We start from the raw sequence: 13,499 nt of genomic DNA, 5'->3' as shown, positions 1-13,499 counted from the left end.
GGATCTCTGGTGCAGGCCTGCTGAGCAGCGGGAAAGTCTAGGCATCGTCTGGAGGCCGCCGCGTGCCCGTGTTGGGCCCTGGGCTTGACCAGAGCAGGCCAATGTTGCCTAGAACGCGAGGGCGGGGGCGACTCTTGGGTCACGCGGGGGTCATGCCCTGCTCTGGTCTCTTCCCTGCCCCTGCTCCAGGAAGTTACTGGCTCTGAGACACGGCTGCGCTAGTGAAGCAAGCAGGTCAGGACAGGGGGAAGAAAAGATGTGCCTGGGAGAAAAATCTCAGGAAAAGAACTAACGGAGGCCGGGCCCAGAAGCTCAGGGTGAGACCGAGGCATCCGCCGCTGCCTTAGCTGCTGCTCGGGCTGGAGCTGCCAGGGTTGCCGCCGCCGCCGCCTCCTCCGGGCGGGCGCGGGCGGGCGGGCGGGCGGAGTGGGGGACTCTCCGGGCGCTGACATTTGCAGGCTGCCCTCCTGATTGGTCCCCTCGCCAAGCTGCTCACGGGTTCATTCAACTGTTAAGCACCTCCCCGTCTCTCTAAAGGACATTATAATGCAAGAAGCCCCCTTTTTAACCACAAACCGAATTTTCTTTCATTTAGGTGATCTATATATATCTATATCGTATAGCTTATAGCTTATATCTATTTTAAATAACTTAAAGCCGCTAAAATTTGGGGGGGAACAGCTTTCGCCCTGGAGCGGTGCGCGATGCTGTCTCACGCCGACCTCCTGGACGCCAGGCTAGGTGAGTGTGCGCCTCTGGCCCCGGCAGCCAGGAGAAGCCGGGGCAGGAAATTGTCAATTTGTTCCTTATTTTACCTTAATGCGCCCTAAATGGACTAATTTCTTTAAAAGTAATTGTGCAGTATTAAAGTTTAATTTGATTTAACATCGTCTTTTAAAAAAAAATCTATGGAATATGTAGATCTAGAAAAGGAGTTGGGGAATGGTGTTACTTTTTGTTTTTCTTATTTTTGCTTACCCCCACCCCTTTATTTATTTTTTTTCCAAAGGCGATCTATCCCGTGATAATTTGTTTGGAGGTGTTTCTCTTTTTTCTTTCCTGTTAGCTTTGACTTGGGATTTCTTTCTCTTTTTTCCTCTCTCCCACCACCTCTTTTCCTCCTCCTCCTCCTCTAAGTATGGTTGAATTTGTTTTCTTAAAAAAATATAAAATAAAATTTAAAAATTTGGCCTAAAAGGAGAAATTGCTGTCATCGAGGTGGATTTGCTAAGTGTGCTGGTTGAGAAGGAGAGAAGCCAAACTCATCTTCACAGGCATCTCTACCTTCTAAAAAGGACCCAGCGTTGCCAATGGCTGAGAGAAACGAACCTTTTATTTCTCCGGAAAGAAAAGTTGAATTCTCTGAAGTTTGATTCACTGTTATGTCTGTAGAGTTTACTCGAGTTTCTTTTAAACCATCTGGGTCGCTGGGCTCTGGGTTTCCGGTTTGGGATTCTTTAGTGATGGATGTGATTCCATTTTCCAAACACTTTCTCAGATTTGAGGGGGGAGGCGGAGCTGATTTGGGTTGATTTCGGGGGGTGGAAGTCTTGGAGACTTATCCATCTTCCGAAAGGGAGAGGGAATCCTGCAGGAGGTAGAGTCCGTCAGTTTGCCTTAGCTTAGGTGAGGCAGCAACCGAAGAACCAAGAATCGTTTAATTTTCTTTATCTCTCCCCTTTACCTCCCATGTCCAAGGATTTACTCTCGATTTCCTGGGGCTCCAGGGATAGGGTTTATGAAAGGGACTAGGAGGCATGTTTTATTGCCGGGCCTGGGAGCGTTTTATTGTGGGAGAAACGAAAGCATGTGCTGTTTGCTACCGGGGTCAGCTGCAGAGAGAGGGGAAAGGGCCAGATGTTATTCCAACGTAATTGTCCAAATCCCGGGGAACCCAGCTGAGCGCTCTGGGAGTTTCGTCCATAGGGCGAGCTTAAACGCGGAGGGTACCGAAGATGGGGCCGAGGAATCACCGCACCGGGAAGATAGTCCTTCCTGGCGTCGCCAGGAGAGTAGTGACCACGATCCCCTTGCCTTCTCAGGTATGAAAGATGCCGCCGAGCTGCTGGGCCACCGGGAGGCGGTGAAGTGTAGGCTGGGCGTGGGGGGCTCTGACCCCGGGGGCCATCCAGGGGACCTGGCGCCCAACTCCGACCCAGTCGAGGGAGCAACTCTGCTACCTGGGGAGGATATCACCACAGTGGGCTCTACCCCGGCTTCGCTGGCGGTGAGCGCCAAAGACCCGGACAAGCAGCCCGGGCCCCAGGGCGGCCCGAACCCCAGCCAAGCCGGTCAGCAGCAGGGCCAACAGAAACAGAAGCGCCACCGGACGCGCTTCACTCCTGCACAGCTCAACGAGTTGGAGAGGAGCTTCGCTAAGACTCACTACCCGGACATCTTCATGCGTGAGGAGCTGGCGCTGCGTATCGGGTTGACCGAATCCCGAGTGCAGGTATGCGGAGTTTGGGCGCTCCGACAGAAGGCAAGGAGAGGACGGGAGGATTGGGGCAAGGGGAGCCGGGCCTTTCCTTTCCCTGTTGAGTTCCTGGGCTCTGCTCCAGCTGCCTAAACGATCCTGGGTTAGTTAGCCTCTTCTCGCCCCAAACTGGCCCAGATCGCCATCCTCCAAAGGACACGCAAGGCCCGTCTCCCAACAGTATAGCCGCATCCCACCTGAAATTCCTCAAAAGTGAAGTCCCATTTTGTTGGGCAGCGGGGTTCGACTCTTTCTTCTGAGAAGGCAAGCCCGCGTCTCTCATGCGGTAAAACCCAGCGTGCACCTCCACTCCAGCTCCTATTATTGACAAGTATTTCACTACACCCTAATGAATTTGTGTTAAGCTTTTGGATAAAACGGGGAATGCAACAATTATACAGAAAGCATAAAAAGAGAGGAAATAAAGCTTTTTTTTAAGAGAGAGAGAGAGAGAGAGAGAGAGAGAGAGAGAGAGAGAGAGAGAGAGAGAGAGAGAGACCCCCCTTCGGATTTCGAGAGAGAGAGAGAGAGAGAGAGAGAGAGAGAGAGAGAGAGAGAGAGACCCCTTCGGATTTCACGGTGTGGCTTTATTCTCTTAAAATCACACTCTTGCAGCTCTCGGGCCAAACACCCTAACCTTTGATGTTTGCAAGAAGTTCTACCAATTCCCCGGAAGTAGCCAGGAGATCCTCCAACCGCTGGTGGGCACTGGGTTTTGGTTTGTCTGTTTTTCAACGTTCCCCTAAGGAAATTGGGGTTTGGATGAGAAATGAAGGCTTTCCATTGTAGATACCCGACCCGAAGAAGGCACACATAGGGGGGAAAAGCTTGATTGGAAGTAAACGCAATCATTGTTGACCCCTTGTTGTTATCCAGCCACCCAAGTTGTAAATTATATGTAATCTAGATATCACACCTATAACTGTTTTGAAAATTGGGGTACAAAAGCACAAGCCTAATGAATCCCAAATTTCTTTTCTACTTCTTAAAAAGCATGAAAATAACATTAAATATTTTATGGCAGGTGCCTGGAGGAGAAATTTCAAGACAGGCACTTAGTCTTGAGCTATCCAGGGTGCTGAAAATCATCTTGCTATCTTGGACATTGGTATTTTCTGTCCTCTGTCCGGTGTCCTGGGTGTTAACTTAACTTGTTAAAGCTGTGCTACCTGCTTTTATAGATTGATCTTAAATATCTCAAATAATTTGTATATCATCCAATAAATGAGCAATGAAGGTTTTCCCCGTGTTAAATGTTTGTTTCCATTTGGCATTTTTAAGAGTCTAAACGGGAAAAGTAGTACATGCTTCTGTTCTAGTAGTAATGAATGTCATCAGGGATTTAAATGGTCAAATTAACAAAGCAATATTCAGGATAAAACATAATAATTAGCATTTTTATTTAATATAAGTCTGAGTGTTTTTGTTAGTGAACTTCAAAAGGCCTGAACTATGGGCCACTAAAATTACACATCAAAAGACTGCTAATTATATTGTGCAGATATCTGTTACTAGTATCCTTTAAATCTTTTACTTTCACCTTTTTAAAAATCTGAAACTGAATTCAACCTTTGCAAAATACAAAATTAGAAAACTATGCTCATTATAATTCTTAATTGTGGGTCATTCTGCAGGTTCAGAATTCACAAATTTGCTTTTTGGTTCCTCAAGAGAAATGTTAGTGGTTAATTGTTGTTTAAAAGAGAAAAATGCTGTGTTTTGACCCAGACATACTGGTAATTAGTTCAAATTAAAATAGAACTTAGAATCACAAATAAAATATAATTGGACAACTGATTTTATGAAAAAAGAAAACGAGGTCTATTAAACTTTATTAGGTCTTCCAAAGGTTAATGACAGTGATTCTTTTAATAGAAAAAGTTGTAAATGAAATAAAATACAAACTATGTGATAGAAAGTTATTTTTTAAGAGTACACAAAAGAATATGCAAGAAGAAAGAGACAAAGTACTTTAATTGTTTTAGCATAATGTTCAACCAAAGATAATAGCTTGAGGCTGTTGATAGAAACAATTTAATAGAATGGCAATTTCAATATTTTTAAAAATAATGTTTCATAGTTTAAAAAGTAATCAGATCAACATAACCTTCTTAATTAACATTTCAAAATGATTAACATTATGTAATGTAATGCAAAATAATTTATGGAAAATGTATTTACTTCACAACTCACTGTACCATTGCTCCTTGACCAAATTCAAATTAAATAGTAATTGGTTTATGTTCTTATATGATGAGTACTTCATAGTTTTCTTTATAGTTAACAGATTGCCACACATTCTTTCCAGCATGTGGGCCACTGCACTGATTAAAAATGATCTAAACATTTAATTTATTGCAATTGTATGTTTTCAGAGATGCTTTTTGATTCTAGGCTAAATTACCCAATATACTTATTTTTATCTATACTTGGTATATATCATACTTCTAAGTATTTATTAAAGCACCTCTACTCACATGGAGGCCAATTCCATGTCTGATATTGCTCCCCTTTTCTGGCTAGTGTAATAAAACCATTCCTTTTATAGCATGCCATTATTAGAAACCAATTTCAGAATTATTTATAACCTGGAATGGCTTATTAAGCAGCAATGCGAGAATCATGCAAATTATGCGATCAAATGCAATATAATAAGCATAATCATTAGTCTCTAGCACGGATTAATTAACTTTCAATATTTTATTTACATAAAAACCAAATCAGTGAAATAACTTCTGCACAGTCAGGCTTGCCTTTCAATATTTTATATGAACAAAAATAATGTGCTGTAATTCCATTGACCGTGTCCCCCAGAATGGCCCTGTCACCTGCCACATCTTAATAGGGGGACAAGCTGAGAGTATTTTCTAGTTTTCTAATGGAATGAGAAATTGCATTTTCTTCCTCTCCCAGCACTATTAAAGTGTAATGAATTCGGCCCAGAGTTCACGGCTGGCTGATCGAAATGAACCTGAGATCTAGGCTTTAATACAGCTCCCCAGATTTCCTCCCAAATCTTCACATTAATCACTTGCTGGATTCCAATGAGATCTTCATAAAGCGTTTGCTTCGAGGGGGAAAAAAGTAATATTCTTTCTTTCTCCCACTCTTTCTCTATTTCTGAGCCATTTATAGCTGGGGAATTAAACGGGCTATATATTTTAAAATACATTTACAGTATGTCTATATTACTGTAACAGCAGATATCATGAAAGTGGATTTTTAGATTCCAACCTCCATTAGATTCTCACTGTTGTATTAAGCATTTTCTGAGAAGAGCTGCAATTCAAACTGAGTACAAAGTTGGCCCGTGGTTGCGGTTAATATATTTCCTGCAGTTGTCATCTGTGCATTCTGAAAATCTCCCTCAGGTTTTGCCTGCATTTTAATCCGTCATGCTCTAGTTTTCAAGTGGAAACATTCACATTTTAAAAACATATGCATCATAGCTTGGAACGGAGGTGCTCAGATCCCATGCAGATTTTTTTTCTCAACCCCAGTAAGCCATGAAACATAAAAAAATTTGTAGCCATCATTTGACTACTAACCCTCAAACATAATTGAGCACAATTTTTGATTATTCCTACAATATTTAGTTCTTTAATAGCTGTTCTTTTCCGCTTGTGCTTGAGCAGATCCTAGAGTCAGAAACCTTTCTGGCAGTGATATTTGCTATTAAATTTCTACTGGGCAATTCCACCCCGACCTTCTTTCTTCTGCTTCTCTCTCCACTCCTTCATCTACTTTACACCCTTCAAACAACCAAACACTTCAGAACTCACTGGCACTTGTAGGGTGTTAGGAACTGGTTTTGACTTTGTAAGATACCTTTCAAAATATATCTAGGTGCTGCCTGGGAGGTGTGGGAACCATTTGGACAGTCTCTGTTAAGGGCTCTTGTCCTGTCCAATTCACCCCAATCCAGTGTTGGGTGGGTGCTGCAAAGGGATTTGACACTGCAAGTCTCTCCTGGTCATCTGAGGGTTGCTCTCCAGCTAAGGCCTCTAACAGCTCAATTCAACCACATTGATCCCATCCACCATCTAGGGTCCTGCTGCCTCATTAATCCACTGCACCGCAGCTCAAGGGCTGCAAGGAGGAAGGGAAGCAGCTTGTTTGCCCATTGCTGATGCTGAAATAGGCAGCAACGTAGAAAATGTGATAGAAAGATAATAGTGGGCCATGACTAGTTAGGATAGGAAGGCCAAGGCCCACTCAAAGATAATTCTAGATTGCAATGTGGTTTACTCTAGTAAGCGGAGAGTATGTCTTTGCTTGCAAGGGTATGAATACAAGATTGTGCCTGGCTGGTTTACTGAGAATGGGGGTAGGTATGCCTTGGTACTCCTGATATTAGAGATTGCAGAATAAACACCACATAGATTGGATTAATGGGTTGAACCTCCTTTTGGGCCACAAGTATGGTGGTCACACTCTGCTGGCTAAATTCTAAAAGGAAACTCAGTACCTGAGCTGTGTCCCACATCATTTACATTTAGGCAAAGCAAATCTCCAGTTGACTAGATTTTAGACTCCAAATCTGCCAAATAGGAATGCTGGCAAATTTTTTTCTTAAAGATCAAATTGAAATAGGTGGAGATGGGAAGTTATCTTAGCCAGGCAGCTTACTTAAAATCTTCCACATAGAACTCTTTCCCTATGGTAGTGAATTGGACATCTGTGGACAGATTTGGCTAATAGAAAGATTTTTCTGGGCTACTGTAAAGAAAAAGAAGGAGGCTCATTTTCATCTGGAATGCATTTCATCAAACTCATCTTCATGAAAAAAGACATCTGTGTTTGCCTTAGAAAAATTAAATTTGTTCATTACTAGTGTGGGTTTTGAACCTAATCTGCTTTCACTTGTATTGGTCAGAAAATTTACTTTCAGTTTATAAATGAAAAGAGGACAACTTGAGGTTATCAGAGGCCTTGTTGTCCTCAGCAAGTTACTTAAAAAAAAATAGACTTGAAAGCCCTGGAGTGGCAGGTTCCAGCTTAGGATTCTGCCCAGACAAATGTGTCCTTAAAAATGGTTTGGGAATGGGGCAGGAGATTTGTGGTTATGGCACTAAGAGCTGTGGGAGGAAACAGAAGTCTCTGTGGCAACCCAAAAAACACTGTAGCTCAGTGGCACTCGCTTTCCCACACGGATCACTATATTAACCTCTCTGCTCTGTCAACTGTGGTGTTAGGGGCTTCCTTTGTCTTTCGATTTTGAAACTGTCTATGTCATCCATGGCCCTTCATCAATTTCCAAATTTCCAGCATTTCTGAAAATTCTATACCCCATCAGAGTTATAAGACATGCTATTAAGCCACATGGGAACATATGTTTATCTTCATTTGTACACCTGTGGGTCGAGCCTTGACACATGCCTGCCTGCAGACCTGTGCATTGCACGGAATGTACCAGCGTGCAGGGGCGTGGTGAACACTGCACATTGTGGTGTGTTTGCACTGCGCGTAAACGCTCTGGGGCATGATCACTCCAAGACGCGTGATTCTGCGCTTGGTGGGTAGAAGGGGATCCAGTTGCCATGAGATGGTGGAGAACCAGGATCTTTGGCTAGGTATTGGGCGTGTCAAGCCGATGTGGTGTGTTTGCAGTTGTTTGGCCTGTGGCTAAGTGGCTGTATTGACAAGGACTCCGTCGTTTAAGCCCCTGCCCCCACAACCCTACAACCGCGGGGCTCGCTAACAGTCCCCTGTCTCTCTCTCTCTTCTCCTGCTCCAGGTCTGGTTCCAGAACCGGCGCGCCAAGTGGAAGAAGCGCAAGAAGACAACCAACGTGTTCCGCGCACCCGGCACCCTGCTGCCCACCCCAGGCCTGCCTCAGTTCCCGTCAGCCGCCGCCGCTGCCGCCGCTGCCATGGGCGACAGCCTTTGCTCTTTCCATGCCAACGACACCCGCTGGGCGGCGGCCGCCATGCCGGGCGTGTCACAGCTGCCGCTGCCACCGGCTCTGGGTAGGCAGCAGGCCATGGCGCAGTCGCTGTCCCAGTGCAGCCTGGCGGCCGGGCCGCCGCCCAACTCCATGGGCCTGTCCAACAGCCTGGCGGGCTCCAACGGCGCTGGGCTGCAGTCGCACCTCTACCAGCCCGCCTTCCCCGGCATGGTGCCCGCCTCCCTCCCTGGCCCCAGCAATGTCTCCGGTTCGCCCCAGCTCTGCAGCTCCCCGGACAGCAGCGATGTGTGGCGGGGCACAAGCATCGCCTCCCTCCGCCGCAAGGCGCTAGAGCACACAGTCTCCATGAGCTTCACTTAATGCAGCCGTGCCCCAGCCCGCTCCGCCCCAGCGCCGTCCCCAGGGCCGCCCCGAGGCCCTTTCGGCGCGCGCGGGGACCCCAGCTCCCTGTCCGGGTCTCTGCCCGGCGCCCTATCCTGTCCCGTCCCGCCCTGGCCTTCACCAGGTCTGTTAAGTCCTTGCCTCTCACCTCCACTCGCTCGGGTTCTCCCCAAGCCCCAGCCTGCGAGGCCTCCCCTCCGCCTGATTTTGCTCGCTCGCGGCCCCCCACCTCCCAGAGTCCCCGTCCCTTCCCATCCAACTTCCTCCCTCGGCCGGGTCTGGAGCGCCTCATCCCGCCCTTCCCGCTACCCGCGCCTCCCGCCCCGCTCCGGCCGTGCTCGCTTCCTCCTCCCCGCCTTCCGACCGGCGGCGTTCCCAGCGACACCTAGGACACGACGCCTATGACCCCGCTCCCCCGTGCCTACCCTCTGGCTCCTTTCCCCACGCCTCACGCCCCTCCCGCGCCTGGCAGAAAGCATCCTTCCCGCCATTTTACTTACCAGGGAGTCGACTCAGGATCTGAAATCAGACACCAATGGACTGGTTTGTGGGCAGAAACACACACACTCCGCTCTCGCTCACGCTCAGACACTTCACGCGCGCGCGCACACTCACACGCACACACACACATACACCAGTGTTCCTAGGTCATACACGGACGTGTTCAAGGGACAGCACAATGTTAGGGATTTGGGTCTTAAAGGAGGACAAGCATCTGCTACCAACCGTCTCATCTGAGGGCCCAAACTGACATAATTTGATTTGTGCTTGTATTCTTTCTCAAAACTCCTTTCTTTCCTCTCCCACCACACTACCCTTGCCCTATCTAGTCACACTCATGCAACCCTCTATTGGCTTGCAAAAGAACGCTTTCGTTTTATCTTACTTCTATTTTCTTAAGCACAAGTGTGTGAGGGTACAGAGGGGAGGCTTCTCAGGAGGAACATGCCAGTGGACCGGGTGGCTGGAGTAGACTAACGCAGTTATGTGATGAAGACGAGGTGATCTTACCCATTTTGATAAGCCTTTATAAGGAAGAATAAAATAAACATGCAAGCAAAATTTTCCTTTTGTAAAAGTAAAAGCCACATCTCTTTTCTGGATCCTTCAGGACTGGGGTTTGTTTGCTTCCTTTTCCGTTTCTCTCTTCTCGCTGCTCTGTGCCCTTGGTTGTTTTGTGGTCGTCCTGTCGTCTCTTGTGCCCCTCGGCCACCTGCCGGCCGCTGATGGGTGCGCTAGGACATCTACAACCCTGCAACTTTGTACAGAGAAACACAATCAGCTCTTTCTGCATGTGCTGGTCAAATCCAAACCCAGAGAACAGAAGCGCTTTCTAAGAATGAACAAACATGTGAAATAGGATGTTTTGTGTAGATAAAGCATTCTTGTTACATACTGGTCAATTTGTGATATGTTTTAACTTATTGTCTGTGCTTATTTATGGAATTTGGTTTTCTTAATAAATGTTTGAGCTAATATAAAGCATATTATTTGACTTTTCCGGACAAGTTTATATCAAGTTAAATGTAAATGGATAAAATAAAATCATTTTCAGTATGTGATATGGAGAATGATGGGCTTTGGTGTGACATTGAAAGGGGGAGGGAATCTCTTGGGAGAAAAGAGAGTTTGGGGGATTCTCATATTCGCTCTCCATTGACCGCATGCGGCGTTTGGGACGCGTGGGCCCTTGGACCTTCTCCAGACTTAGGTTCAGATTATGGCCGGCACCGTGAGGCCTCTGCAGGGAGGCGGTGTGTTGGGGAACAGCATTAGGCCAGGAAGGCCACAGGCCACCAGTCGCGGTTCTAAGGCCACAAGGGCGGAGGCCAGGCGGGAGGCGCCCCAGGCCAGCTGAGGCTGGAGAGGCTCTGGGGCCACCCTGGGCTTAGAAGCCCGCAGCTGCCGGCGCCCACGCAGAGCCCGAGGGTTGATAGGCTTCTAGGGTTTCTCTCCGACGATGGAGCAGAAGGCGCCCCTCGCGGTGCTGTGGGCCGGAGGAGACCGCGGGTGGAACCCTGGGCCTTCAGAGCCGGGAGTTCTGCCTTCCCGCGCCGCCCAGGGTCGCCACTGGTCCCAGGCACCCAGCGTACGCGAGGGGCCGCGGTTCTTTCTCCGCCCAGGGCCTACGCCTCGTCCCAGCCTTCCCAAAGAGGCAGCCGCGTCCTTCCGAGTCCCTGGACCCAGGCTTCAGACACCCCAGGACCTTACAAGTGGGGGCAAAGGGGGAAAGAAAAGGAGTGTCCAGGACCACCGGTGCAGGTCGCACCTGTCAGGGCTTCCCCCGCTGGGCTCCTCTGATTTTCTCTCAGGGTCTAGGCTTGGAGCCAGCTAGGCTCCAAGTTAGCCACGTGCCCAGGGATTTCCTCCAACTAGTAGTAAAAATTGCAGTTTCTTTGATAGTCTGATGGGGAAGGTTGCCAGTGTGTTTTAAACTTGGAGTCAAATCGATAGCACGGGCTTGCTTTGGAAAACTAACCAAGATCAATCTCGTGGTTTGAAATTTAATGGTCTTTCTAGGCATTGAGAAAGGCACCCCTTTTCCCCATGGGATGATTTCTCATTTGGTTGCCACGGAGTGTAAACCCTAAAAACACCCTTGTCATAAAATACAGTTTTGTATCACTGGGCTACATGTGCATTTTAGGAGCCATATGTATGGTAATTATTACTCAACTAAGAGAATGCAATGGAATCTCCTCAAAGGTGAGGATAAAAAGGCAGGATTTTCTACGATTAAAAAACCCATATGTTCATGTTACCCTAGGAATTTTAATTAGAGGTCAGTTGGTGAGTGAGTTTACAGAATATTTCAATTCTACATTTTCTAAAGAATACTTATCTATATAACATTAAAGTATTAAAGAAGAGGAAAATATACTAATTTGGGGTTTCATATAAAATGAGACATTTCTGTAATTTTAGAATTCATTCTAGAACTTGGCAGCACCATGTCCAAATTTCAAAAGTATCAGTAAGTGATTACTTTTCACTGTTTTCACATTACATCATTTTCTCCCTTGTCTTGTTAGTGCCTTTAAAAAAAAAAAAAAAACTTTGAAATTGTGGATACTGTAATCTTAAGTCACATTTAAGAGATCAGTACAAATCACAGATTGCTTCACCAATGAGCATGGAAGGTTGTTTACAAGGATGCTAATTTTACAGCTTTTTTATGCTGCTATAAAGCATAACTTTATGATGTAGGAACGCAATAAAGGATGCTAAATGGAATCTTTAAAAATTGTATTTCTCAAAGGCAAGGGAAATGGGATCTTTCATTTAAAAAAAAATAGGCCAACTCAGAACACTGATGAGAAGTTACAAATCACCTGAAGTGATAGATGCTTTCAAAGATGCTTATATTTCATGATATAGTGGTTATTTTTCAATATTAAAATGAAAGTGTACAGAGTTTTTCACTTGACCTGATTCTAGAATAACATTTGTTTCTATGGCAATAGATTTTTGTATTAAGAATCTTGAACATTTAAAAGTCCTGTATGCCAATAGGATAACAGAAGGCAACCTGGTCTAAATGGTTAAGGTTGACAGTTTAGCGAAGCTAAAAAGCAGGGAATGTGAACGTGAATCTGCTTTTTGAGGGGGAGGAAAAAAAGTCTAATAACAGAATAGTGTTTCATGTTATTGTTTATCTATTAGTAATAATAATAACTGGTTGTAAAACTGTTAAAGTTATAATAATGGCTAATTAAATTTAATACAGAATAAATTATGATGAGTGATATCAGAATACAAGGTAGGTAAATAAGTACAACATGCTGTATGTCCTGCTTCTGAGGAATTGCATTTTTTGCAGAGTAGTCAATTTGGCATATTCTGAATCCGGTCACCACATACTGGCCAGAAAAAGTCAAAGTCCATAATGTTATAACTATGTGATTGGTTTATTTTATTACATACATTTACCCTGGTATCTTTAGTTTCTTCTCAATATTGGTACTAAATACCATACATGGTATGCAAGTGATGGTGCAGTAATGGTGTACTTATCTTACCTTTTGTAGATGGTGGAAGAAATATGATATAGAATGGAAACTGCTAAAGATGGTGTCAGATATGGAATACTAAAGAGGATGCAGAGCAATTTGGGTAAATCAAGGTGTCAATACACAAAGGAAATACAGATAAAATTCTAACTTTGGGGCAACTTACGTTTGATGCCCCCAATGATCTTGTTCCATGAAAGTGAAGCTGTGGTTTTAATTTATATTGCAGACTGTACATTTTAATTTGGGGATAAAGAAAAAAAAAAAAACAACTTCGTCCACAAAGACGTGTATTCTAGTAATGGCAGTAGTTAACCTGTCAGTTGAAAGAATGTAACCTTCCTTTTCTCCCTTTCATGACATAAAGATAATCTCATCTGAGGGCATTTATGTGAAGAAATAACAGCATGGCATGGTGAAACTACTGGCTCATTAATCCTGGCATCTACTTCCTACAGGGTTCCTTGATTAGTTAGATTCATTCATCGGGTATTTCAGAGTTTTTGATTTGTCACCATTGGCTAGGTTCACTGAGTTCAGGCTAAATTGAGCCAGAAGCAATGTTTATTAGTAATTTTGTAGTACAGGCTACCCTAATAATTCAGCCCAAATATCTCATCTGAAAAATATCCATTCACCCTCGCTTCTAATATGGGTTGCAGCTGTGTTCATAGGGAATTGAAGGAACACAAGTGATTGGGCATGTATTTTCTAAATTATTAAT

At 45.1% G+C, this 13,499-nt stretch overlaps 1 protein-coding gene across 1 annotated transcript; it reads left to right on the top strand.

The window, feature by feature from the left end:
- Positions 1-704: 704 nt before the first annotated feature.
- Otp (orthopedia homeobox) lies at positions 705-8,744 on the top strand. Its single transcript, XM_026393288.2, has 3 exons — positions 705-741; positions 2,043-2,452; positions 8,214-8,744. The coding sequence occupies exons 1-3, from the start codon at positions 705-707 to the stop codon at positions 8,742-8,744; spliced, it is 978 nt and encodes a 325-aa protein (XP_026249073.1).
- Positions 8,745-13,499: the final 4,755 nt, after the last annotated feature.

This window comes from Urocitellus parryii, chromosome 1 (assembly GCF_045843805.1).
Source record: "Urocitellus parryii isolate mUroPar1 chromosome 1, mUroPar1.hap1, whole genome shotgun sequence".
Taxonomy (NCBI): Eukaryota; Metazoa; Chordata; class Mammalia; order Rodentia; family Sciuridae; genus Urocitellus; species Urocitellus parryii.
Note: the sequence above shows the minus strand (reverse complement) of the source record. Positions and strands in the feature narration are given on the sequence as shown.

Excerpts from the sequence above, each read along its gene's own strand:
- Otp (XM_026393288.2), top strand. The coding sequence starts at position 705 with ATGCTGTCTCACGCCGACCTCCTGGACGCCAGGCTAG. Across the intron at positions 742-2,042 it reads CCTCCTGGACGCCAGGCTAG|GTATGAAAGATGCCGCCGAG; the intron begins GTGAGTGTGCGC and ends TTGCCTTCTCAG. Across the intron at positions 2,453-8,213 it reads TGACCGAATCCCGAGTGCAG|GTCTGGTTCCAGAACCGGCG; the intron begins GTATGCGGAGTT and ends CTCCTGCTCCAG.